The 26,383-nt window shown below is 34.1% G+C and overlaps 2 protein-coding genes across 6 annotated transcripts; both read right to left on the bottom strand.

The window, feature by feature from the left end:
* Nucleotides 1-1,727: 1,727 nt before the first annotated feature.
* On the bottom strand, nucleotides 1,728-10,032 carry LOC142618632 (uncharacterized). The gene is made up of 9 exons (XM_075791581.1): nucleotides 9,890-10,032; nucleotides 9,620-9,686; nucleotides 9,080-9,301; nucleotides 8,251-8,432; nucleotides 7,940-8,111; nucleotides 7,636-7,847; nucleotides 4,194-4,319; nucleotides 3,997-4,100; nucleotides 1,728-2,033 (listed from the first exon to the last, which is right to left on the bottom strand). Exons 1-9 carry the CDS (start codon nucleotides 9,927-9,929, stop codon nucleotides 1,845-1,847), a joined length of 1,314 nt encoding a protein of 437 aa, XP_075647696.1. The 5' UTR covers nucleotides 9,930-10,032; the 3' UTR covers nucleotides 1,728-1,844.
* Nucleotides 10,033-14,631: 4,599 nt separating this feature from the next.
* LOC142619644 (serine/threonine-protein kinase MHK) lies at nucleotides 14,632-25,586 on the bottom strand. 5 transcript variants are annotated; one of them, XM_075792841.1, is made up of 18 exons: nucleotides 25,417-25,586; nucleotides 24,047-24,354; nucleotides 23,861-23,939; nucleotides 23,289-23,357; nucleotides 23,064-23,153; nucleotides 21,889-22,027; nucleotides 21,656-21,758; nucleotides 21,478-21,530; nucleotides 20,245-20,311; nucleotides 18,939-19,050; nucleotides 18,625-18,690; nucleotides 18,431-18,499; nucleotides 18,298-18,355; nucleotides 18,052-18,156; nucleotides 17,006-17,043; nucleotides 16,855-16,900; nucleotides 15,242-15,317; nucleotides 14,632-15,030 (listed from the first exon to the last, which is right to left on the bottom strand). In XM_075792841.1, the coding sequence occupies exons 2-18, from the start codon at nucleotides 24,052-24,054 to the stop codon at nucleotides 14,901-14,903; spliced, it is 1,308 nt and encodes a 435-aa protein (XP_075648956.1). In that variant the 5' UTR covers nucleotides 24,055-24,354; nucleotides 25,417-25,586; the 3' UTR covers nucleotides 14,632-14,900. The 5 variants fall into 5 exon arrangements, 3 of the variants coding, with proteins under 3 accessions (XP_075648956.1, XP_075648958.1, XP_075648957.1); XM_075792843.1 differs by having other exon boundaries at nucleotides 14,632-15,087; nucleotides 25,417-25,585; XM_075792842.1 differs by having other exon boundaries at nucleotides 17,006-17,040; nucleotides 25,417-25,585.
* Between the last annotated feature and the right edge of the window lie 797 nt (nucleotides 25,587-26,383).

Below are 26,383 nucleotides of genomic sequence, written 5' to 3'. Positions count from 1 at the left end.
AAAAAATAAAATAAATTCAAGTCAATGTAAATTCTTTTAGAAGATGAACCTTAGGTAGGAGATGTCTTATAAAACATGTGATTTCTTTATCAGAAGTTTATCCATAATACTAGCAAGAGAACAAATGATAAACTATAAATTCTTTGGACATGTTGTTTCTTAGTATAACGAATACATTAATTATTGTTGCTAAGATTAAATCTTGAAAATCATCTATAGTCTCTTACTATAATCAAGTTATTAATTATTATTATTAAGTGAATTTTAATTATTATTGCTTAGATACTTTAATTTATTATTTATTAGTTTTTGTTCTTAATCATTCCAATTCTTCTATTTATCAATTCAACTCAACTTTGACAACTTATTGGTCTTTGCAATTTACTAAGAAGAATTTTTCTTGTGTCTTTTGCATTACTCTATTAAGAATTCAACGCAATAATACAATCATTAAAAAAAAAAAAAAGTATTCACTTCCCACTTTCATTACCTCACACCTAATTGTCTTTTAGTGTTCACACTCTATTGCCCACTTCATTGTCTTTTTTTTTTTTTTTTTAAGATTTAAGATCAAAATATTACTAATTTTTTATATATAGATTTTAGATCAAATTAATTTGATGTTGGATTTTTTATTTGTTTAAAAAGGCTAAGATAAAAGTTGGTGTTGAATTGGTTTGTTCTTTGGGCTTCTTTTAGGGGTTCAAATTTTTATTTTATGGTGGTCAAAACTCTAAACCAAAAACTTTAAAAAAATATATTATATGTAAATAATTTTTTGATCCCCTGGAGACATTCTAGCACTGCCCCTGGTTTGGAATCCCCAGAAATAGTCCATTATATCAAACTTTGAGGCCTAGGTTTCCTCAAAGCAACCAATAAAAATTTGTGTTCATAACAGTTAGTATCAAAGCCGAGAATATTAGAGTTGGGCATGAAGGAAAAATAATGGATGCATGATCACAAGATCCCATTAATCCCCAAAAAAAAGTGGTTCAATGCGTGAAGCTTACCTCTCAGAAGCTTGCCTCTCAGAAGCGTTGGTAACAACCAGTGCAACATGTTGTAGGGAGCATGTCATTTTAGACTTTTAGTGATAGATTTCAAAAGAGTTTATTGTTTGTTTCTAAAACTCATAGCTTTATGCTAACACAACCATACTAAAAGCACAAGGAGGTAAAACTTTCATACTGTACCAATATGGATATGTGACTAGAAGTTGGCTTATGTCAATTTGGACACAGCCTCGCATAATGTACACTTACGTTATCCCAAGGTCAAAGCAAACCCATAACGGATATATATATATGAGTTGTGTTAATAGGCACCATAAGGAAAATCTTAACAGCTTTTGGGCAACTTTTAACAGCTTTTGGTATTTTTTTTTTTATTATTATTATTATTATTTTATCTCTTTTGGCAATTTTTTTGACAACTTTTTTCCTTTTTTTAAGTGAAACCCAAAAAGGGAAATGTTAACAAGCACCACCCTATACACACACACATTTAATATAATTCTTATCAATTTTATATACCACTATAAGTTCTTTGACAAATTTATTTGTTGAATAGCGTCTGTTTGCAAAGACAATTTTGTAGCCCTCACAATTTAAATGGTCTGTTTGCCAGGTGATTGTCATCATTATCATCAGCTAGGGCCAATTGATACCACCATGAAGATCAGTTTGCAAAGACATAACCAGACAATAAAAATATTCATTAAGAAATATTGAACCAAACCATACTTTATTTGTATATATTATACTGTACATGGAAGTTCTCACTTGCATGTTTGTGTAACAATGTACTCAGAAATCAAACTCTGAAATAAAAACTACAATATTCTATTCCAACCACAAGTGCCTAATTTTATGCCAATTTATGTCAAGTTTAGCAGAAGCTTTGTGAAGTTTTGCATGAGGCTTTGCTCCTTTGACATGACGAATATGAGCATGATGCACATAAGCTGAGATGATAATGATTCCCAGGGTGATTAAGAGCAATATATATGCAGATAGAGGTACAGTAGGAACCTGCATATAACTTATCACAATCAGTATACATCCTGTGGCCAACAGGACCATTTATATAACTATATCAACTAAATTTGTTATTGGTCCCATTTCATGCTCTTTATTTATACCAACTAGACAGCATTAACTTTCTCTGTGTGTAGTGTGCATGTGCATGCTTGTGTTTTCCATGATTCTCAAGAAACAATTTAAGCACTTCAGATTGAATTGCCAGAATAAATCACAAAGTAATCACCAATAATGATAACAAAATTAAGCTGTTACACATTGAGATCGGACTTAAACCATAATGCACACTAAAGACTAGAATTGATAATTCTATAGACAGAACTAATTTAAAAGCTAGGCAAATCAATCTGAAGCAATGTCAGTCTCAAAGCTATCCAAATACAGTCAACCTAATTGACTGTGTATTCAATATGGAAGCCAGAAAATGACATGATTTTGAATCTAAACCAGAAAAAGCAACAGAAAATGATTTTCTACACACCTCCACAGGCAACTGAAAAATGGTCGAATTTAAAAAATCTTCCTTAGCAAGGTTAGCTTCAGTTTTAGGCCATTTAAAAAACCCCAGCTTCCTATTACAATACCTTACTGAGACACTGGACTTCCTAAGACACTTAGCTACAATAGAAACTTCGATATACTCCTAACATGACTAAAATGACCTAAACCTAAATTGCCATGCTGTACCCTAGGTCCAGCATTGAATGGAAGTCTAGGATCTTCAATTTTTACTAGTCAATCACCCAAGCAGGCTACAAGAAAGTTTGCACTAGACCTTCACTGTAATAATTTAATCAAGCCTCAAGATGCACCAAAGTTCAAGTTTAATTAAAATTCAACTAAGCAACCTTGACTAACACAAAGTTGACTTGCCTCAGCTCAGCCTATTTTACACCAACTATAAACTACTCAACCTCATAGGATCCTTTGAACATCGTACCCTGCCTCTCAGAATGTACAAGTTGGATCATTACAAGTTTACACCGACTAAATTGTTATGTTCAATTAATGAAGGCAGTGTAATGGGATAATGGAAGGTGACGTGTAGCCATGCCTTGACACAATGAATTTCCTGCTGCAGAATTTGGGCCAGTATGAGGGAAGGCCAAACTCAGAATATTAGTAGATTTGCTTGCATAAATTTCATCTGACAAGTTCATCATGCTAAATTTAAACAGTAATGGAAGTTTTGAATCATAAAACGTCACTCTTCTCAGTACCAATGACCACATTGTAAGTATTCTACATTTCAAGCCAGTAGTTATGAAGTTGATTTGGGTATGTTTTACAGATGAAAGGGTCCAATTTCCCAGTACATTTGCCAAAGCCACCCCATGTGGGGTGGAAGGGAAGGAATTGACATTTACATTCAATCACTCTCTCGATGAAGTGCTTCTAAATTGCAAAACAGCTTCAAAAACTCACTGGTCAGTAGCATAATAATAATCCAGAATGAAAGTATTTTTGCACTGCTCAGACTACAACTACCTAGAAAGGAACAGAGAGCCAAGAGGAAGCCATGGTCTGCATGAAGTTTGGAGACATTTCAAGTGGCAATGCATTACATAGCCAGAGATAAAATATGGAAAATGGAATAGAACAAAGAGATGAAAAAAGAATTAGACAGCACATCACTTGGAATTTCAGAAATTGAGTAAGTTGTTCAGGAATCACATCAGAATCATATAGAGTATGGAACGTTTTGTGAAGTGTGGTGTCATATAAAACATACTAGACTTCCCATGAACTTAGTAAATTAAGTGCTAATAAACAAGAGAATCTCAATGCAGAGATTGTGAGACTGCTAGTAATTAATAGTTTCCCAAGATGTAGAAGCATAAGGAATTCATGCCACATTATATACACTGCCACTTTGAAGATAAGATAAGAAAAAACCAAATACCACAAAAATGACCAAATCTCTCGCAGGTAAATATAGAAAGAACAAGCACACCTTTTTTGTTATCCAGCTCTTACGAGGAAGATTTTTATCAGCATGCTCCAGACAAAAGCATAACATGTCAGTTATTGTCAACTCAGTAACTGGATCACAGCTTTCTGCAGCCACAAAAGGAATAATAAACTATTAATTGATTAAATACCAACCTTATTTGACAGCATGAAAAGGAACAAGATAACTAAAACTGTCACCTGCAATGTCAAAAATCTGTTTTGCGGGGGGAATACCGAGCAACTCTCCCAAATGGACACGGATGCGAGCACGGTCTGAAAGTGAAAGTAGATCACCATGCGTAACAACAACAACAGGCTTGTCATCTGTAAGGAAAATAGGAAAGGTTCAGCCATTATTACCCAATAATTACTGGTTCTGCTCACCATACATTACAACGTGTTATGTTTTATTTCCAATGAAGATAAACAGTAAGCACCACACGGTTACAACTATCAAAAGACCAACAGTCTGATCTAGACAGACTATCCAGGCCAAAAACATTTTCACAATTGTTCTAGGGTCCATTAGGCAGGTCTTGGCCTTCCCAACAGTATATATCTTTTCTAATAAGGCTGCAACAATCTTAGCTTACAGACGGCGATAGCTTCTCTCTATTAATGCATCAAAACTGTATAATATTTGGTGCTGATTACGTTAACTTTTCTAAGATACAGTCTCTCACAAAAAAGACCCATTCAGCCAGAACTGTTGTGTGATGCACTCCCAGATTCAAACCAACAACAATAAAGAAAAAAAAAATTAACATGCACATGTACAACCCAAGAATTTACATAGTTCAAAAAATTGCCTACATCCATGGGCTGTGACGAGGAAAATTTTTCACTAAGAAAAACATGGAGATTACAATAGTGGCACATATGCTCTCTCAAGAAACCCTAACCCCAGATACGCCCAAAAAACTCTCACACAAATAACAAATATCAGAGATTCTTGCGCAAAAGGGTTGACTTATGCCACGACTTTCTCTTTCCCCATTAGAAACAATGAGAGGCCAAGCATATATAACATAAGTTGGCTAGGGTTAATAGAGTGTGCCACACACAAAACAAGGCTCCGAAAATAGGCTAACGAGGAATCCTTTTGCAAGTTAAACTCAGTCAAGTCATGACTGACTTGATGGCAACCCAAGCCACAGGCCAACAAATCTCCACCTTAGCTTGAATAGAATAAAGCTACATAACAAAAGTTCCACATCACCTTCACCAAAGCCCATAGGGGCTATCATAGATTGCAAACATTGATTAAGTCCAAGCAACGCTTAAATTTATGACTTATCCTAGAAACTGGCTTTGTGAACATGTTACATACATTTTTGTTAGTTTGGATTTTCAAAAGAGATATATCCCCCTAAGAAATTCACTCTCTAATCTTGTGATATGATACCACACATCAATATGATTTATTCTTGCACATATACTTGATTGCAAGTAAATTGTGCTCTAACTAATACAATGTAATGCAATTGTCTTGTTCGAAAGTTGAAACCAAGCTCACTAAACAACAGTCTTCTAAACCAAACTACTTATTTTAATGCCCCTATTACTGCTATACATTTTACCTCTATGTTGGATAGAAAAACTGTATCCTACAAAGTAAACTTCCATCAATGTTGACTTTTTAGGATTTGTTGCATCTTCTGTCTCTCCGTCCACACATAAAATAGCACCACAATTTGTGTGCCTCACGCATGTTTTACTCTCTTTGACAGACTTAGTATGGACAGAGGATGAAATAAGTAACTGACTAAATGCAAGAGAGACATATATTTAAAGATAAAATTATTACTGTTCAGAACAGTCACGAAGGCAAAAGACGCATTTTGTTAGGAACCTGATTCAGGGTTCGGATTCTTTGTTGTGTCAAGTTGGTTGTTTGGTGAGAATGCTAGGGTTTGGTGTTTAGGGTCTTTAGGGTTTCAGCTATGGTCTTAGAGTCGGTAATTTAAGTGTTTCAAATGAGTTCTTGAAATGAGAAATGTCAAGGGTTAGAGGGAAAGAACTCAAGAGTTTCAGTTTTGTGATGGGTTGCATGAAATGTTAATGGTTTATATGAAATGTGACTATTTCAAAAGAGTCATCACCTCCAAGAATGAGAATACTTAAAGGGAGTCTCTACCTCCAAGAGAAACAGAAAGGCTAAAGAAAATTAAGAAACTAAGCAACAAAAGGATTCATCTTCATGATGACAAATGATGAGTACATTGATCTATTTATACAACTCTTTCCTTATTATTATTGGCTAACTAAATGGGCATGTGCTTACAAGAATATACAAACATGTGCACTAACCGTAATTAATTGTACCTAAATATACAACTCTTTCCCTATTCTTATTGGCTAACTAAATGAGCAAGTGCTTACAAGAATATACAAATGTGTGCACTAACCGAAACTGGTTGTAACTAAATTTTGAACTAACTACAAAACATGTGCTTTAATCAACCCAAGCATGTGTTACAAGTGCATTTGAGCTCATTTCTGAACAATCAAGGTTCCCCCACGTACATGGCAGCTAGTAAGAGCCTCATACAAAATTTGGGAGCCATTGGATGTGCATGTGCCTATAAGTACTTCAATGGAAGATTAGAATGTCAACTCGACCACTCTGTGTGCAGATCTACGATCCATTATAGTTAGGGGTTTCTTAACACATTTATTCATGACTTAGAAAGATCAATTAATAGACACAATATTCTAACAGCAATAAAGCTTGAAAAGTTTCACACTTCAATGGAAAATTAGACCATCAATTGGATATTCTAACAGCAATCAGTGAAAAGTTTGGTAGCAAAATTTAATGTGGACATGGTAGAAAGATCAATGGCTAGGTCCTCCCCCTTCCGTAAAACTGCAGTGCTCCTAGGGGCCTAAGCTTATGTCCAAGAAAGTAGTATAAAAACACACTAAGGTTTTAAAAAAATAACCTATGTGGGATCAAGCTTCTTCACTACCCTCAGCCATCGTTCAAGTGGACATTTTTTTTTTTAATTCAATTTCTCTTTCACTCCTTAATAGTTTTGAGCAAGAAAACCTTACAGTGTTATTCTCCTCATGGAAGTGAACACATCCCAATGTGGACTTGTGTCAAAATAAGCGTGGATCCCATATTTATTTTGGCTCAAAGTTGACCAAAAACCCATTTATTTTCCTCTTGGAGGTGAATACAATCCAATGTGGACATGCTCAAAAGACATGTGGATCCCATATCTAAAACCCATCAAAAAAGCTGCTCCTTGTATAAAACGGATTCGGCTTTGTGGCCCTTCAGCTGATCTTGTATCCCTTCATCAAGAACTTCAGTAAGAGAATTACTCTTTCTGCTTCATGGGATGTTAGCCTTGTCTTCAATACCTGATATTTGGGCTTTTTTCTTTCTAGAGGAGATGTGTAATAAGATTTCCCATTTCTATTATATATGTTTCTTTGGCCAGTTATATATACACACACAAACACCCATATATTCAGTCAGCCCTCTAACGTTATTCTCCCTCATATTACCATAATTATTAATTTTTGAAATACAGAGGAAAAAACAAGTGCCTGACAAGTTATGAAAGTTAAATATTTGCATAAAGTTTATAAAAATGTTACAGGGGAAAGAAATCAAGGATCCTATTACCTTTGAATGATACATATGGACAGCTGAATGCTCTAGCAAGTGTCTGGCTATACTTTGTCTCTGAATCATCATTACTATCCATTGATTTCAGAACTGAAATTCCATTAACAACAAATATGACGAAATTGACCATTCTGATCTCACTGGAAAGAAAACGATTCCAGCGATCTTTGCACTTCATACTGGTTCTTAAACTTGGACTATCAGAATTCCTGATAAGCAATTTGCAGAAGTGAAGTAATCTAAAAGTAGACAAATAGTGAACCAGAAAAGTAAAAGGATACAAGATTTTCAAATGTCAGACCTGATAACAGGATCCCCATGACGAACACCCTTTGTCATCCAAAGCTTTAATATTTCATCATTATTAGATGAATCATCAGATAAACTGCGTGTGTCATAAAGACAAAACGATGTGGAGCTTTTTGGAATCATATATTCCTGAAGGAAGTAGGTCCCATCCCCGACAGATGAATCTGGCACAAGAGAACACATAGAGAGATTGAAACTATATAAATTAATGGCTAAATTCATCCCCTTAATCAAAGAACATAAAAGACAGTATCATTTCATGATTTACATCTAACATTAATGTCAAATGTTAAAGAATTATACATGATACTTGTGCTCTTTCTGATGCAAACTTGTCTTCTTCAAACACCCTGGAGATTCTGTTTACAAGACTGCTTTTTCCAGATCCTTTTGGACCAATTAATATGAGTGAGGTTGTCTTTGGCACATCATAATCAGTCAATTGCATGCCACCTACCTTCTCCATCCATGCTCCAGGGGTATAGCTGTCAAAGTCAATCTACCACGTCATTTTAGGCTAAGCATAATCAGTCTCTAGCACAATGAATGATAAATCACTTAGTGATAGTTACAAGTACTGCATCATTACAATTAATAATGTGATGTTTTATAGTTTTATGGTAATGAAAACTGGACTTAGTGATAGTTACAAGTACTGCATCATTAAAATTAATAATGTGATGCTTTAGAGTTTTATGGTAATGAAAACTGGACCTACCCTTTAACTGGTCCTAGTCCAGAAATACTTGTGATTTTTCTCTACCTTCTCAATATCCTTACTTTACTAAAGAAGCATAAATTGAAAAAAACACAAGTGAATTATGACTATTATTTAGTTATTGTGAGAGAAAATGTTTGTGTATGTGTGCACAACTTTCCATCATTTTGACAATTATAAATAAATTCATACTCTAGAGAACAAGAAAATTTAAGGTTTATCTCATATACTGTAATATAACCCAAGCAATTGATTTTTGTTCATTAACAATTATAAGGAGTATGAAACTAAGTTTTAGATGATAACAGCCACTAAAAACACCAAAAAGTTGCATACAAACTATTACAGCAGTAAAAGGAATTAAAAGAACACAAAAAAATGAAACCAAAATCAGCTAACATATTACATTAGTACCTCAAGATTTTGCTCTTTGCCTCTTTCAAATTTTCACTGCGAATCTGCAATTCATCATAACTCTGCAAGACTTCTCTATAAGCATTGTGTCTCCTCCTTCGACTGGCTTCGAAATCCAAAGCTGCTGAAGAAAACCCATTTCCTACTTCATTGACTTCTCCAAAACCCATCCCATTGTTTTCTATCATATTACCTTGCTCAAATTTCATGCTCATATCATCCCTGACCCATTGAAAACCAGAACTCACATTCAAACTTCCACCAAAAACACAATCCCAAAATAAACCCATTTATTTACTCAGAAAATGAGATCAAAAAAATTATAATACTGACATTAAAACTTTGTATTTAATACTTAGATATATTTGACTCCTTCCAAATTGATCCTAAGGAAACCATGAGGGTCATATGATCAAGTTAAAATTTTTCAGTTTCTCTATAAACCAACATGACATAAAGCATACAACTTTCAAGTATGAGGATTCTATTTTCTTCACTTCTCCCTTAATAAAAGAATCTAATATTATATGCATGCCATACCTGAAAAAAGTAGGGGCTTGGGATGCTGAGTTTGACAACTCTTGCTCCAGAGAGGACGAGTCTTCCTCTGCATAAATAAAAAGTGGGTTTTGTAAGTTACAGAATTCACAGTCCCCCAGTATTGGGTTTTACAAAAAAAAACACAAAAACCCCGTTTGGTTCTCTGGAAAATCCTATGGGAAAAAAAAAAGGAAGAGAAACAATAATAGAAATGGCTTCTTATCTTAAGACATTTTGAAACACACACACAGAGAAAGATAGAGTGCTTACCAGAAATTGAAGAGGGAGAGGTGATCGTATCACCACCCATCTTTGCTTGCTAATTGCTGATTGCTAGAGAGAGAGAGAGAGAGAGAGGAATCGCTCTTTTCTTCTATGCTAAGCAAGAAGGAACTGAGTTGAGGAATTGAAGTAGAGGGAGGTGGTTAAACACTTGGAGTTGGAGTTGGAGGTGTCAACTGAATGCCACGTGTGCTCAATGCCATGTTGGCTGCCTCTGACTTTTTTGGAGTGGTCTAAGGTTTTATGGTTAAATCTCCTAACACACTCTTTATTGTAAAAATTTGTTATTGCATACTCTATATATTCTCATTCTTTATTGTAAAAATTAGTTATTGCACTTTCTATATATTTTCATTGAAATTATGTTTTGAAGAGAATGATTTCAGTTAAAATAACACTATTTCAATCCACATAACAATGTGACTGTATTTATAATAAGAGTCTGTTTGAGATCCGCTTATTTTGTTGCAATTGAAAACTTTTTACTGAAAATACTGTAGATAAAGGTAAAAATTAGCTGAAATAATACAATGGAACTTATGAATAGTACCAAATAGTGTAGTGGACCCATAAATAGTAGGAAAAATAAGCTAAATAGTAAAATAAGCTGGCTTTTTTAATTTGGAGCCAAACGCACATTAAGTATGTGTTCAATGAGTATGGAATAACTGAAATATGATAAACTATGAAATTCTTTCTAGGATTGTAAAATATTTCACAATTTTTTTTCCGTGACTTACATAATAGACTGTGAATAATTGTTTATCACTTACACATAAATCTACTATTTTTTCTCCATCACTCACGCTCTACCGGATAACAATAATGACAAATAAATTATGGAATAGTTTCGTGTGATCCTATATCTTTTTGTAATGACAATCATTGCTCAGGTTTTATTGTAGGGAATCAACAAGTGGGGGAGAAACGATCGTTAATTTTTAGTACATTTTTAATTAATAAGGAAATGGAGGAAGGCATCTGATTCTAGATGGTGGTGGAATGGAATTCAATCAAAATTCCTATTCAATTCTTTATTTGTCCTTGTCTCTAATTATTTTTATTCTTAGTTAATTAATCATTTGCAGTGATAAGGCCATAAGGGACATCATGACGCTTTTTGTTGAACATGTCTAACTCCTTTTTTTGGAATATTTCTCAAGTAAAAACTAAAAACAGAGATTATAAATTTATAAGGTTAGCAAAAAGAGATTATAAATTTATAATAGTTGTTCGGGGCTATATTTCTCCTTTTAATTATTAGTTGTTCGGGGCTATTTTTTTGACAAGCACAAAACAAACGACCCAAGTACAACAAGAGGCCCACTATTGCTGGTTATAGGCCCAGATGAATCCAGGTCCATTATTTTTATCATTTTTACCTCCATGTAGCCCAAGCCCACATAATAAGCCCATAGTAAATTTGGGGAAATGTGATTTGGAGGGTAGAAGAGAAATTTCTTTCATATATCCTTGGACTCATCACTCTAGGAAAAAGATTGCAAATGGGGATCACTTACAAGAGCATATTCCAAAAAACATGGTAGGTTTGCTCTCTCTTCTCTAGCTTTCTTTTCTTCTTTTTTCTCTTTTCCACATAGCTCTTCTTGACTATCTTCTAGAAGGCAGCAACAATTCTCTCTTTTCTAGCTTTATTCTCTAATCAACATCAAATAAAGCCTCACAAATTCTCCTTGATTTGTGTACTTGTTGTCTCTCTCCTTGCATTACCTCTCAAGCAAAAATCCTTATTTTCTCTCTTCTTGGTTTCGCACTTTATTTTCTCTCTTTCCATAGGGAGGACCCTTAGATCAAAGTCATCAAATTCTAAACAGTATTTTTTATAAGACTATTTTCCTATTCTCTCTTGCATTAAGAATACATTACTCATTTAATAAAGAATAGACTTTCCTTCCATACTAAGGAATAGACTCTCTTTCCACGCAACGGAAACCCAAATTAATTTTTCCTTCTTCAACTAAAAAATCTAATTGACTTTCTAAGTCACATTTAGAATTTGACATTTTATTCATCCAAACTTACCCTTTTTTAAGACCCATTAATGTAAATCTGACTTGATAGTTAGTATTGAATTTACTCCTTTGCTAATGGTTCTTTTATTCATGCAAATTCCATTTGTGTTAATGGTAGACTCAACTCTCCACCTTGAACTCAAGTCAAAGAGCCAAGTCCATCAAGACATGACACGTGGTGATGTAACAAAAGCAATCCCAATATTCTTGGCAACTCCACTAGGGAGTCGAGTAACTATGTCGAAGGTAGCATGTTGTCGAAGTCACGAAGCTTACAAAAGGAGGGAACATTTTAACACAAATATATTGTTGCACAATCAATCCGAACTACATGAACAACGTGAAGTCCAGTTAAGGAACGGTGGATCCTCAAATCGCTTTGCTATTCGAGATGTTGCAAAGTATGCAACAGACCTAATTTGAGCTCGTGGAAGTTGTTCAACAAATGAAAGTCAAGTATTCCACCGAGAGGCCAAAACAAGGGAATTGCTTAATTGAAAAGGACCAACAAGATAAGAGCATCGAGGACCCACGAAATTGGAACTGGGAAAACTACTCCACAATTTGTTACCATTTTAGATGTGGCTTTGATTGAAAATGAGCATAAAAGGCTTCCTGGGGAGCCTTGACACTTGGTCCAAAGGCCCCCCTTATCCTGTTGAATTGCTCAATAACCGTACCCCAAAGAGTACAAGGCTTCAACATTTATGATGTATGGTGGACTAAGAGAATGTCGTGAAATATGTCGGCTAGTTCTTGGATGCAATAAGGCCGCAAGCAAATGAATCTGAGTTGTGCCTCGAAGAGCTTTTGAACGAGGGGTTTGGGTTTAGGCAAAACCATCACTGGAAACTTAATTTTCATCACTCAATTCTCAAAATCTATGTTGTTTGGTTTAATTCTCTTTACTCAATTCTTATAACTCAAAATATTGAAAATGAGTGATGAGAAGTTGAGAACTGTGAACAACTTTTTGGTATTTTTTAGATTTTGAGTTGGATAATTACACATTTACATTTCTCTCCTTTAAGATTTAGAAAAATGACACTCCACTCCACCCCAAACATGAGTGTCTGACTTTGAGTGTGACAAACTAACAATATGTTGCACTAGGCCTCACCACTCATATTCAATTACCAAAATGCTACTTAACTCATAACTCGAAGGGATAATTACACTTTCTTCTCTTTCTTTCTTTCTTCTCTTCACTTTTGCTTTCTCTCTTTCTTTCTTTGTTTATTTTGGCCTGGGAATGGACGAAGTGCTTGGTGATGGTTATAGAGAGAGTGACTTACCAACTATCAAGAAGCGTGGTTTCAGTAAATTGACCCCAAAAACAAAGCCCCTTGCATTTTTCACCTTCAAGCTCATCTTTCTTCCTCATTTAGACAACAAATTTGGTACTCTCTCATTGAAGGCAACAAGGTTGATTTGTTTCAAGATTTATCTTCTTCCATTTTGAAAAATATCAGATATGTGAAATTATGAGATTTGGGGGAAATCTGAAATTTGAGATATGCCCGACTTGAAAATATTGGATTTGTTTTTTCTTTGTGCCACTATCTTTTTTTCTTCTATGGAGTACTGTTTGAGTCTGACGGACTTGTGAACTCCACAATTTTGAGTTAATGTTGCTTTTTTAAGTTGAAAACTAAACCAATTTCTGATGCCAAGCACAATAGAAAGTGAGTTAAGAGAAAACAGGGGATTAGGATGTGAGACTGATTTGAGTTGCAAGAACTGAGATATAAGTGAGTAGTGAACCAAACACAGCGGGCTTTGTACCTGGAATATGTCAGCAAGTTCATGGTGCAATTGGTCCACAAGGACGTGAAGACATGACGGAAAATTCTGTAGCAAGTACTTCCATGGCAAGGAAAAGTTACTTTGATCAGTTTAAACAACACACAGCAAAACATGGGCAAAGGATTACTGAGTATATCATCGTTTCGCAAAACATAGCCCTCAATTGTCATGTAAAGTATTATGAACATGAGCTGGTCAAAATCTTTATTGACACTATATATGATCCCAAGATTATCATCAAGCGCGCATTTGGAGAACCTTGACATCACACAATTTGCCCAACTTCTTAAAAAGAAAAGAAAGACGACAGTGTCAATAGCTAAGCAGCCCAGGACCGACAATAACACTGTCAGACACTCATTGTGGCTAGTAATAGCAGAAAGAGAGGTAAAGAGTAGTCTGAACTTGAAGAATGCCCGCCTTGTACCCTATACCATTAGGAGTTTGAAGAAAATTCAGTTGTTTTTTAGTGGACATTAGGAGGGTAATTGGCATTACCCCCCACCTTTCCTTGTAAGCTCTGACTGTTACTAACAGTTAGAGAAGCCATCTCCCTGAAAGTTTGATGAAAATCAGAGGGGGCTTGTAGAAAACATCAGTCATATTTCAAGTAAAGTTCTTCAACAATGTCTTGGAGATGAGGGTATACTGACTCATCTCACATCCAAACTATCAATTACATAGTATATCTTATGGGGGGTGTGAATTGTTAAAATTTCTATCTCACAAGATGCTGTCAGGCGTCACAAGTCATTTTAGGAATGATCATAATAAATGAAGTTGGATTTGAAAATTTTATTCTATTGATTTATTCACCCATATACGTACACATAAACCACATATCTAAACATGCACCATTCAAATCTATGAAAAAAGGAAGAGGAACCCAAAAAAAAAAAAAAAGAGATTATACATAGTCAATACCTTCAGAATATGAATTGAAGATATTTGAACTTTTCTGTAAATACATTCTACATTAAGGGATGTAATGTAATCATGGAATCTATAAAAATTTCCTCTCATAATATTCTCTGTAAATACATTCTACAGTATCGTAATGCAATGGTAGAAACTGTAACTGTGATAGAGCTTTACATAAAGAAAATAAATAATTTACAGCCCCAAATTACCTGAAAATTTCAGTTTATTAACTTAGTCACTCATAGGCAGTGACCTTTCTTGCAGGGGGAGGAAATGGCCAAAAATGGGCCATCTAAGATATTAGGCTGCAGAGAAGAAATGGAGAACCCTGCAGATTGTGGAACTCCCATTGATGGATGTTGAATTGAACTGTCAAGAAGGAAAATGGTAATAAGCAGAACTTTATGTTAACACATGTACCTACAGCTGAAATTATACAAACACAATTTTTAACAGCTTTTTGGACAACAATCTATGGGAAGAATATTATGATTTGAAAGTTCTCTAATGCCACTACATCCATCCCTATGTAATTTACACAACGAGCAGGATAAATAATTATGGGCACAAATGAACTGACCTGAAAGATAAGGACAAGGAAGATTCCACAGGGGGTTGAATTCTATTTCTATCAGGAGTAATTAGTGGCCAAAAAACTGGAACACAAGGTAAGCATGACACATTAGTTGCCAACACAAAACAGAACAGAAAATAAAATTTTCTTTTCCAAGAAACAATGTAGCTACATCTATTATTATGACAACCACAAGTTTAAGAAACTCACACTTTCGGCCTTGAACAAGAAGTGTAAGGAAAATCAGGAATAATACCAACTTAATGTTTACTCTTGTCCACTATTAGTGCATTTAATCTTAAGATTGGTCTAGCTAAAACCCACATCATCCGTATTCCTCTTTCATGTTTGCAGGGATAAATTTTGTCAAGTGAACATAGAGAAATTCTCAAATTTCCCAGCATCATAATTAAAGATTCAGTTGCTAGTCGACATACTATCACACATTTTATTAATATTTTTGAATCCTTGATTACCATAATGCCATATAACTAAAGTGTTCAATTGTAATAAGTACAAAATAACAAAATTCAGTATGACTACTGTTAAACTATTAAAAGGTTTTAAAATTTTTTAAATTAGCACTCTGTTTTTGAACGAAACAAAGAGCAAGCAGTCAATGCTTTATCTCAAATGCATGTCATTTTCGTTTAAATGATATATTCTTTTTATTTTTGTATCCACTTTTTTTAAAGCATCATGTTGATTACTCTGCTTTTAAATTTGCTTTTGCCTTCCCCCTCCCCCACCAAAAAAATTTTAAATAATAAATTATAAAAAAACCAAAAATAAAAAGACATTTAAAGATTTTTTTTTCCCCCAGAAAGGGAGATAGAGAGGCTGATAAGCTTTGAGCAGCACCCATCTGACTGACAGAGAACAAGACAGAAGACCAAGAGTGTTTAACTCTGAGAGAGAGAGAGAGAGAGAGATCATTGGGGGATTTTCACATTGAGAGTGAAAAAAGAGACAGCTGTATCAGGCCAAGAGAGAGAAAAGGACTAACTGATGAGCTTCTAGCAGCATTAATCTGACTGACTCATAGTAGATTGGCCAAGAGATGGAGCAAATCGATAGGGCAAGAGAGAAGATCAAGAGAGTTTGACTGTGTGAAAGAGAGAAAGAGAGCGAGAGGGTTAGAGAGAGACCATGTCTGATGTCCAAAAATAAAATAAAAAATAAAAACTCTTTTTTGTCCCGTGGACACTTGATGGACATGCATGCAACAGTGTCACAAGCATGTCTGACATGTTTAAGACTTAGACATGCAGAGGATTTTGTTATACCCATGCTTCTTAGTGTAAGATACTAAGATGTACCTTGTACATGATGCTTTTTGTTTTAAGAATGTGCTTGGATGAACATATTTTCATTGGCTATAAAAAATAAAAAAGAGAAAGAAAGAAGGAAGAACAGTTAACCTAGAAAAAGTAGACTCTAAAAAGCTGTACATAAACTAGCAGTGAAAATAAGCTCGCATTTTAAGCTAAAACAACAAACCCTAAGTGTGCTAAGGCATGCTTTTAACAAAAATGCTAGTGGAAGAGGGAGTATAGAAATATATTTTTCTTCCTCAAGGCAGAGCCCATTAATTAGAAGAAATGAACCCTAAGCATTACCTGACTGATCTGAATCATCCTTTAAACCAGAACAAAACAGTATGTCCTGCATAATGAAGAGCACATAATATCAAAACAAAGTACAGTGTCTCACAGGGGAATATAGTGCTTCTAGTACAATATGCTGCTGAACAGTAGCCCTATAACTCACCTCTCCCATCATACCCTGAGAAACATTATGTAACACTTCTGCAGGAAACAGTTCCATTGTCAAACAAAAGTAAAATACATCCCATCAAAAACAAGTGGGAAGTGTTTAGTTAAAGACCAAAAAAATGGATTGCAAGGAACAGACCAGACAATCCACAGAACTACTATCAACCATTCCTACAATCCAGAGAACTTTGCTCCAACAGAAGGCATTGCTATAAGATGCTTGATTTTAGAAAGCAATATGGATGTCTCCATAGAAAAGTACCTGATATGACTTTTTTTAGATTGATCAATAGTTGAGGGTGGGGGGATTGAACATGGATGTCTCCATTGGAACACCAAGAGGTGCCAACCAGTTGAGTATATCAAGGAATCAATGGGGAATCTTAAAAAGCTCATATATTAACTCATTTTATAAGAAAAAATTCTTGACACATAAAAAGGGCCATCCTGACATAAGGGTCATACTCAATGCTGGTCCTGAGAGAGGTATATTTGATACGATTCTACCCTTAAGCATTTTGCAGGAAGTGGCCAATCTCAAGAAAAACTAGTGGACTTGTGTGCCACAGCTTGAGATTTTTATATTCCTTTTAAAAGTAATAATTTTTTTTTAAAAGCCATCCTGACATGCATCTGACAAATTTCCAAACCCATATGAAAGGGCTTAGATTTAACTTCACGCGGTCAACCGATATAACCAGCCACTCCTATATGTTGCAATGACAAAGGCCCAGCAACAGGGAGGACCATCCCAGACCCTGATTAGATGAACAAAATCCCCGGCCAAAACAACCAAAAACAGAAGTGGGACTGGGACTGTTCCAGTGGGGCTAAGGAAGCAGGGCAAGCCCTGTCAATTAGATAAAGATTTTGGCATTGACCAGAAAAAGTGAAAACACTCAAAGTTACATGTGTAGCTAACATCGAAAAGGGGGGTGATTGTAAGTGGAGAAAAATACATCTATCACTTTCTCCATTTAAATGTAAAAGTAGACACCAAAGTGCTAAAATACAAAATACAAGGGGCACAATAGTTTTTACCTAAGTTTGAAGCACTGGGCTTCACAGCCAACGTCAAGCCAAGAAAACAGTCCTCAGGTTCATGACCAAAGCCCCATAAATTCAACTCTAGATTAGGCTTTGCTCCTGAAGGATAGTGCAGGAGGAAAAAATTAAGTTAAAGTTGAAAATATTAATATGAAACAATATACTCAATAAGAAATCTGAGGAAATTAGAAGTAAGCATTATAGAAATTTAAAAAGAATAAATAAACAACTAGTCTTTACCAGTGTTGCTCAGTTTCAGCTCAAGCGGATCACGAAGTGGATAAGGAACCCGACCCACCTATGCAGCAGAACATATTAATACATTAAACCAATTTTATAGGATAGAAAAAGAAGACTTGAGAACGTATATTACATGGAAAAAAGGATGTTGTAATGCTTCATCTGCAGCTGGCCTCTTTGAAGGGTCCCATGAACATAGTCGCTATGGACAGCCAAGAAGAAAGGTATCAGATATCATATCACGGTGTTATTCACTAAATTCAAATGTAGTCAACAAATTTCATAGTAAAAATCATAAGGGAAGCATGCTTTATCAGCAATACCCACCAAAATCAAGTCAATAGCTTCTGAACTAGCATTTGGAATGATATTGGAAAGGTTTGCGGCTGAAATCTACACAAGAATGAATGGTAATTTAAATTTTTACTTATAAAAAAAGAAGAATGATAATGAGAGAGACAAAGGGCTGTTTTGGTACGTGCATTTAAATAACAGTTTTCAATTTTTTTGGAAATACGTGCAGGTGAAAAAGTGTGTAGAAATACGTGTAATATTGTTTAATAACTGAAAACATGTGTTTAAACACATGTACCAAACATGCCCAAACATATGAAAACACAAGAAATTGAACAAAAGCTTACCTCTTCATAACTAAAAATGCCGAGTAATCGAGAAGTGTTCGTCCCTTCAGGGAAAATAGTCAGGTCCGGCATACCAAGTATATTGCATATCTTACACAATTGATCTATTTCACTGCCCATTGAAGAAACTATGTTATAAGGTGTCAGTTTATAAGTTATCATAGTTTCTCTTATTTCAAAATTTTAGACTGATATGGAACATCAGGCAGTTCTGCAACCTCTTATAGTCTGAATTAAAATCAAAAGTATATCAGAAAAAAGAATTCCACCTAAATATCCAATAAATACATATGTACATACACACATATATGTATAGATAAACAACAATAGGGTGTGGCCCCATTTATATTATTAGGTCAGCTATTTTCACATACATTTGGGAATACTTTTAAATTCAAACTGTCCAAGTAAACAACAAACTGTAAAGGCAGACATCTGCTGAACTTGGCTTGAGCAAATGGAGCAGAATGATTCATATTTTTACAACTATTTTGGTGGTAAGTAGCATTGCATGTATGAGCAAAAAAAGGTGCATCTACTCTTTTACAGGAAAATAGGGTATAGTATATCTGACCCAAAAATTTAGCAGATTTTGCTGAGATGGCAAATATTGTTCAGGTGATGACTCTTGTGATGTGAATAATGTAGGCATACAGCTCACTAGACAACTTCCTGACTTTCTCTAACTTATTATAATGCATAATTATATTTATTTTTTAAATCATCCCAACAGCATGCAGTTCTGCTAAAAAACCCACATGCAATATATATGCATAGCCTTCTACGGGGTAGGCAGAAAGCCACAGATGGAGTCAAGCCTAGAAAATGCTGCCGTTTGTACATTATCTTATACCAGCAGGCTGTCGAATACAAGAGTGAAGGAAAATTCAGTTAAAGCCGTGGACAGGAATGACAAAATATTTTAAATCACCAAAAACTATATCAAATAGAGTAGAGAGATTAAAAGAAGGGATTGATTCTTTTTCTGGAGGAAAGTTATTATTGGGAGATAAAAGAGCTGCATCAGCACTTGTTGAAAATACAAAAAAATGGAGCAAACCAACATAAATCAAACAAAAATGATCCAGCCTCACCATTCTCATTATTAACTTTACCCATACCAGAAATTTTGAAACAATTGGTTAATGGTTACTATTTCACCAGTCATCATCACAAGTTCAAAACTTGTAAATAATTAATCACATTAATCATGAACATAGTCTACTAATATTTGGACCTTAAAATTCTAATTTGTTCCTTTTAAGAATACAAAATGGAATACAATAATCTTGGGAGGTAAAATCACCTTTTACCAGGGAAAATAGGGGATAAAGTGAAAAGCTCAGCCAGTATCGCCCCAGCTGCCCACATGTCTGTACACACGTTAGTTTGTTAGTCATCATTCAAATAGGAAAACAAACCAAGAATATGTCATTTCAATTGAGATATAAATGAAAGCCTAGCAATGCCTAAACAAATCAACTTTACACTAGAAAATTCTATACTCATCTTAGTGGCAGGCAAATTAGATCAATTACCATAGAACTCAGTACTACCCCCCCCCCCCCCCAAAAAAAAAAAACACCAAAATACATACACACAAAAACACATGATAAGAATTACTCTTACAAAAGCATAAACACCAGCAATTTAAGTATTCCAGGGAATATTAGGCTCAAACATCTTTTCAGATAAATATATGTGTTAAGGGCATGAGTGTCCATTCAATATAAGTGAAAAGATCATGGCCACAACAATTTAAACTCTAGGTAACAAAAACAGCCATAGAAGAATCCCAATCCCCATGATGTGTTTTGTCACCTTCTTTTAATTTAAAAAAAAAAAAATGAGAGAGAGATAATGAATAATATTCATTTAGGCTCATTTTGAAGCTTCTAATGAGTTACCAAGTTAATTGAAAGACAAACTCAAAAAAGCAACTCAGCACTCCCTTTCTATATCCACACATTCATTTATCTTTTTTATATTTATAACTATATATATTGTGTATTTCTATATCAGAAACCTAGACATTTAATTTCTTTTCTTAAAAACAGCAATCCACTATATCATGGCATTTAAAGAATAAAAGTTAGTATCAATAATGCTTCCCCTAATAGATCAACATGCCAAAAGTCACTTAGTAAACCTGTAGATAAACTGAAAATGTGCTTTGCTTTTCTCTTGTAAAGCCAGTAAGTTTGGGTTTAAACTTTAAAATAAGTTTGATCATCATATTTAAATAACACTATATTATTTTCACTTAATGTTTGTGTCACAATGACTGGTTAATGTTAGTTTAAGTTGAAAATGTAATAATTCAGATTTATGGAAGTTTAAAGAATATTACAAATGAATTATCAAAATAAGTTAAGTTCGGTTATAAGTTTCGGTCAAGTGGAACACAGGCTTAGGAAATCAATCCAACCCATAACCAGCCTTTGTATGAGAGAGAAAGTAGCTAAACAATTTGAAACAAAAAGAATAGTAGCTAACTTTCTGCTGAATCTGCAATGAGTTTGGAGATAAACATGCTTACCAACTGCAGGAGTGTAGGACGAAGACTGCAACAGAACTTCTGGTGCCCGGTACCTAGCATATGTACAAACCCAAATTAAGATTGCAGATAGTTCCTAACTCAAAGTGTAAAATTTAACAGAATAATCATTGTGCAAGCACGCACCAACAGAGGGAATAAATAATTTGATATGACTCACCACCGTGTGGAAACATATTCAGTATAAGGACCCATTGATGACACTTCTCTAGCCAGTCCAAAGTCAGCAATTTTTAGAAGGTCATTTGTCACCAGCAAATTTTCTTCAAGGAAAAAAAGTCTCTAATTATTTGTGTTACAATAAAATCATAAAATTCTTCACAAAGACATAAATAAAGATCTTAAAACACAGATGGATGAACACACAACTAAAAGTATGAAGACATGTATTACCAGGTTTTAGATCCCGATGAAAATATCCATCTCTGTGCATGTAATTAAGTCCATGCAGCAATTGAGACATAAAGTTACGGATCTCCTCTTCTGAAAAGGAACTTTGTCGGTCTCTCATTAGTTGGTAAAGATTACAATCCTGGAGAAACGAAGTCCAAAATCAAGCACTAACAAAAAAGGTAAAAAAATTAAAAATTAAAAAAAAAAAAAAAAAGGAATTTAATTGGCCAGGCATTCATCCAATCTTCAAAAGCATGAGATTGATGTGCATGAAAAAATTATAGGACAGAAACATGCTTCTAGAAATTATGGGTGTGGTTGGATACTGCTTATTACTGAAAACTAAAAACACTGTAACAAAATAATTTTTAAATGTGTAAATAGTGTCATGAGACCCAGTTTTAAAGTTGTTTTGTTGAAAAAAGTAGTTTGTGGGTCTCATGAACAGTGCACGGGACCCACTAAAAAACACACAGGACGCAATCGTTGAGTAAAAACGCAGACGCATGCCATATCCAAACGCAGGCTATATGTTGCTATATTATACTTGCAATAATGGAGAAATTTTAATTGGAGAAATTTTAATTGGAGAAAAGGCAGAATGCAATATTATAATACGATTCAGTGAATCAGTGCATGCTAAACAAATTATGTTGGCCAGGGAAGGATCTGAGAAACCAGCACTCAATATAATAAAAATTTGAATTGAAACCAAGAAATCATCTTTTGGTTGGGAGAAAAAATTCATAATTAATTCAATCTCTTTTGCGTGATATGTATAGATATATTAGAAGAAGCCAAAGTGAACTTAGATATGTAGTTATAACATTTTCCTAGAGAATCATGTCACTAAGTCTAAATGCATCCAACTTTTGACTGCGTGCAATTTGTTACTACCAATGAAATTCATTTTTCTAAGATTTGATTTTATAAAAAATAATTATGTTTATCACATCAAATTTTTTTTGAAAGTAATCAGGAATAGGAACCATATCAATAAAAGTTGTACTGACAAACATGCTTAAACAAAATAAAACAAACATATATCATGCACCATTGCCATTGTTCAGTGGAATATGTTTAAGAACATCAGAAGACAGGTTCAGGTTTCCTGGGATTTCTGCATAAAAGTCACAACATAAAAATGACTAAAAGAGGAAGAAATACCATCTTACCATGTATTCAAAAATGAAGAACAGTTCATTGTTTTCCCTGACAACCTCATTCAGTTTTATGATATTGGGATGATTCAATTTACGAAGAGCCTGCCAAAGGCAAGGTTATCAGTAAAATATACAGACATACACAATACACATACATAATCTATACATATGCATGTATGGAGCTATGTATGTACAATAATGCGATGTTTTATCATTCAAAATCACAACAGCTCCTACCCTGAGTTCACGTAACTTCGTGTGTTCTTGCCAAAAGTAAAACTTTCTCTTCAATTTCTTGACAGCAACCTGAGATCAGAAACATCAGAACAGAATCATAGAACAATGGAATTTTTAATGAAAAAAAAGGCCAAGAGAATAATACCTTCTAAAATTCTAGAAAAGGTGAGATAGAATAACAATTCAGACTGATAGTAATATTGTTAAACATTGGAAAAGGCAACATGAAAACTACCCAACCATAAATTGATAGTTCAAAATCTCACAAAATTTTTCTAATTTAAAAACGCAGACTAAGTAGCTAACACTTATTAGTTAGTACTTTTGCCAAAAGAACTCTGACAGCTGATATGACTAAAACTCAGCATCCCATGATTTACAAAAGCTCTTTGCATATTCAGCAACCACAAAGAGACTCTTTTGCATATACAAGAAAACAGCATGATAAAAATATAATATTCCAAAAGTAAGGAAAGATAATCCATTACAATAGACCTTAGTAAAAATATAAATAGTTAAGAAGTATACTAAAAGTATATTTATATAATGTTGACTTGTAAGGAGATGCTTACAATCTCGCCTGTTTGCTTATCCCAGGCCTTATATACACTACCACAAGTACCATCTCCAAGCTCTTCCAAAATTTTATATCTGGAAAACAGAAGCACAGCATTAGGCTCACAAAACTGGAGGAAAAAAAAAAAAAAGAATTCGAATTTTCAATCATACAAAATCCAAAGCATTAGCAATGAACTAACCTTTCCATAATTACAGGTGCAGAAAATTGTAGTCAGAAATCGATCAATGGAATTCAATCAACCTCCATACAGAGGTGTCTACACTGTCAGCACAGTGTCTGATACTAGCTTCTAGAGATTTTATAGTTCCACAACATAGAAAGGAGCATTTGATGTCATAAAAAATCCACTTTTCATTATAGGAGCGATGGAAAACCAATGAAGAATCTATCAACATGTTGCAAACTTCCACTGGAACTCCAAGCATAACACGGCCACGCATCAATATTAATCCATTTTGTTTTACATCTAGATCAAATATAGCCGATCTACAAACAACAACAAAAAAGGAAACCAAGCCACAAATGATTACTAAAATTATAATAATTCTCAAGACCCGCAACACGAAAGCAAAGATAAACTATTTAAGAAAATGGTAAGACCTAACAATTCACCAAAAAGGACAACCAATTTGAAGGATTCTCCTCCAACCCATTACGTTATGTGGCCAATCAAATGACCATTAACGTCAACTTTAATCATGACTGATTATATTTTTGTAACAAGTCACAAGACTACTAAAAAATCCATTTTGAGTAAAAACACCCATGGATGATTATTTGAATGGTCACATGGTCATTTGAGTAAAAACTTCTCCCCTTGATTACTACAGAAACAAAGCGGAAGATACCAAAACATCGAATTAAACCTCCTAAACCAAACTCTTTGACACCCATTAGGCCCAGATAAGTGGATTTTATTTTTTTATTTTTATTTTTTGATTTCCTTATATTCTTGCTTATGAGTTATGATACAAAATTTTGATATCTTTTCTAATTTTAGCTTTAAAAGATTTATAATTGGAATTAATCAGAGGCAAATCATGATCCTATAAATAAGAAAAATATAATATTTATTATAAGGAACATTTTAATATTAAAAAATTTTCTAAAATTAGGGATTCAAAATTCGAAATTATATGCAATACAGTCAGAATAATCAAAATTATCACCCACTAATTTCAAGCTCATCCATTAAAAACAAAATCTTTCATACTGAAAACTCTAATTCACTATAAATTATTAAATTTAAACATAATCAAACAGATTTAGTCGTCGAGAACCAAGCTAATCCAAGCAATTTATCACTCAAATTAGCCAAACACATATAAAATATACACACAATGATTAAAACGTTTCGTTTTTTTTTTTTTCATTTTCCTCCGTTTTCTCGAGAACCAAACAGAAAATCGAACCGCATTCTTGAATTGCCGATGAATCGGAGTCCGAGTACACAAGAAAACCAAACCGAAAATCGCGAATTCAGAAATTTACAAAAAGAAAGAAAAAAATCGAGAGAGAGATCGAAAGAGGTTTAGAGCGCGCTCTCACCTTTGATTGCAAAACAGACAAAGATCTGAGGAGCCAAACGCGCACTGAGAATCACCAATGCGTATCACGAATTTTCTCTGAGAAAATGGAAACAGTGAGAAAGAGAGAGAAAATATAGAGAGAGAGAGAGAGAGAGAGAATTCTGAAGAAGAAGCGAAGGAGAAGAAACCAAAGAAAATATTATTTTTTTTAAAATAATAATATTTTTTTGTGATTATTTTTTTTTAAAAAATTGAAAAGTAAAAGATTAAGATGTGTTTGGTATTTTGGTAAAGGGAGGGTAGTCCCCCCCCCCCCGTCTCACAAAATTACGATATTACCCCAAATATTTTAGTATTAAATTGAGTTATGCTTTTAGGTTTGTTTTTCATTTTAAATTTCAAATTTTCAATTTGGCTCTTAAATCTTAATGACTGATTTCGTTTTCATCAGTAATTTGGTTACACCAGGTATTATATATTTATATGAGCAACATTTCATAATAAAAAAAATTATAGAGCAAGGTGTTTAGTGCAGTACTCATGTGTTGTTTCATAAGTTTTCATTTTAAGATTCTGTCATGTAAATTTTTTCTCATAAAATAAAATTATATTTTTTTAAGTTAAGTAACCACATAGTTAAATGTTAAAAAGAGAACCTAAACAATAGCACTTAAAATAATGTACATAAGTTTTGCCTGAATTTATATAGGTGTAAGTGATGTTTTGTTAATGAACAACATTTATTTGACATTAAATGGTAATATTACTCCTTAAAAAAAGAAATGGTAAGATTACTAACAAAAATGGACTTGAATTTATGGCATATCTTAAAAGTCAGCGTTTACCTAATGCTTAGTGCCCGTTTGGAGACTGATGATAAAGGCAATGTCTTTGTTTTGGCTTCTTTGTTTTTGTTTTTGTTTTTTTTTTTTTGAGAACGTGCACTGTGGGTCTCGTGCAGTAAAAGAATAGCGTTTTTTTTGCTT

Source organism: Castanea sativa, chromosome 12 (genome assembly GCF_040712315.1).
Source record: "Castanea sativa cultivar Marrone di Chiusa Pesio chromosome 12, ASM4071231v1".
Classification (NCBI taxonomy): Eukaryota; Viridiplantae; Streptophyta; class Magnoliopsida; order Fagales; family Fagaceae; genus Castanea; species Castanea sativa.
Note: the sequence above shows the minus strand (reverse complement) of the source record. Positions and strands in the feature narration are given on the sequence as shown.

What these genes read in the sequence shown, in the direction of transcription:
- LOC142618632 (XM_075791581.1), bottom strand. Translation starts at nt 9,929, where the DNA reads ATGGGTGGTGATACGATCACCTCTCCCTCTTCAATTTCTG. An exon ending in CTCTCCCTCTTCAATTTCTG is followed by an intron (nt 9,687 to 9,889) that starts GTAAGCACTCTA and finishes TTATTTATGCAG; the next exon opens with AGGAAGACTCGTCCTCTCTG. An exon ending in AGAGCTGGATAACAAAAAAG is followed by an intron (nt 2,034 to 3,996) that starts GTGTGCTTGTTC and finishes AGTTATATGCAG; the next exon opens with GTTCCTACTGTACCTCTATC.
- LOC142619644 (XM_075792841.1), bottom strand. An exon ending in TCATCGGGATCTAAAACCTG is followed by an intron (nt 21,759 to 21,888) that starts GTAATACATGTC and finishes TTTTCCTTGAAG; the next exon opens with AAAATTTGCTGGTGACAAAT. An exon ending in GCCCAGTGCTTCAAACTTAG is followed by an intron (nt 17,044 to 18,051) that starts GTAAAAACTATT and finishes TGTTTCCTGCAG; the next exon opens with AAGTGTTACATAATGTTTCT.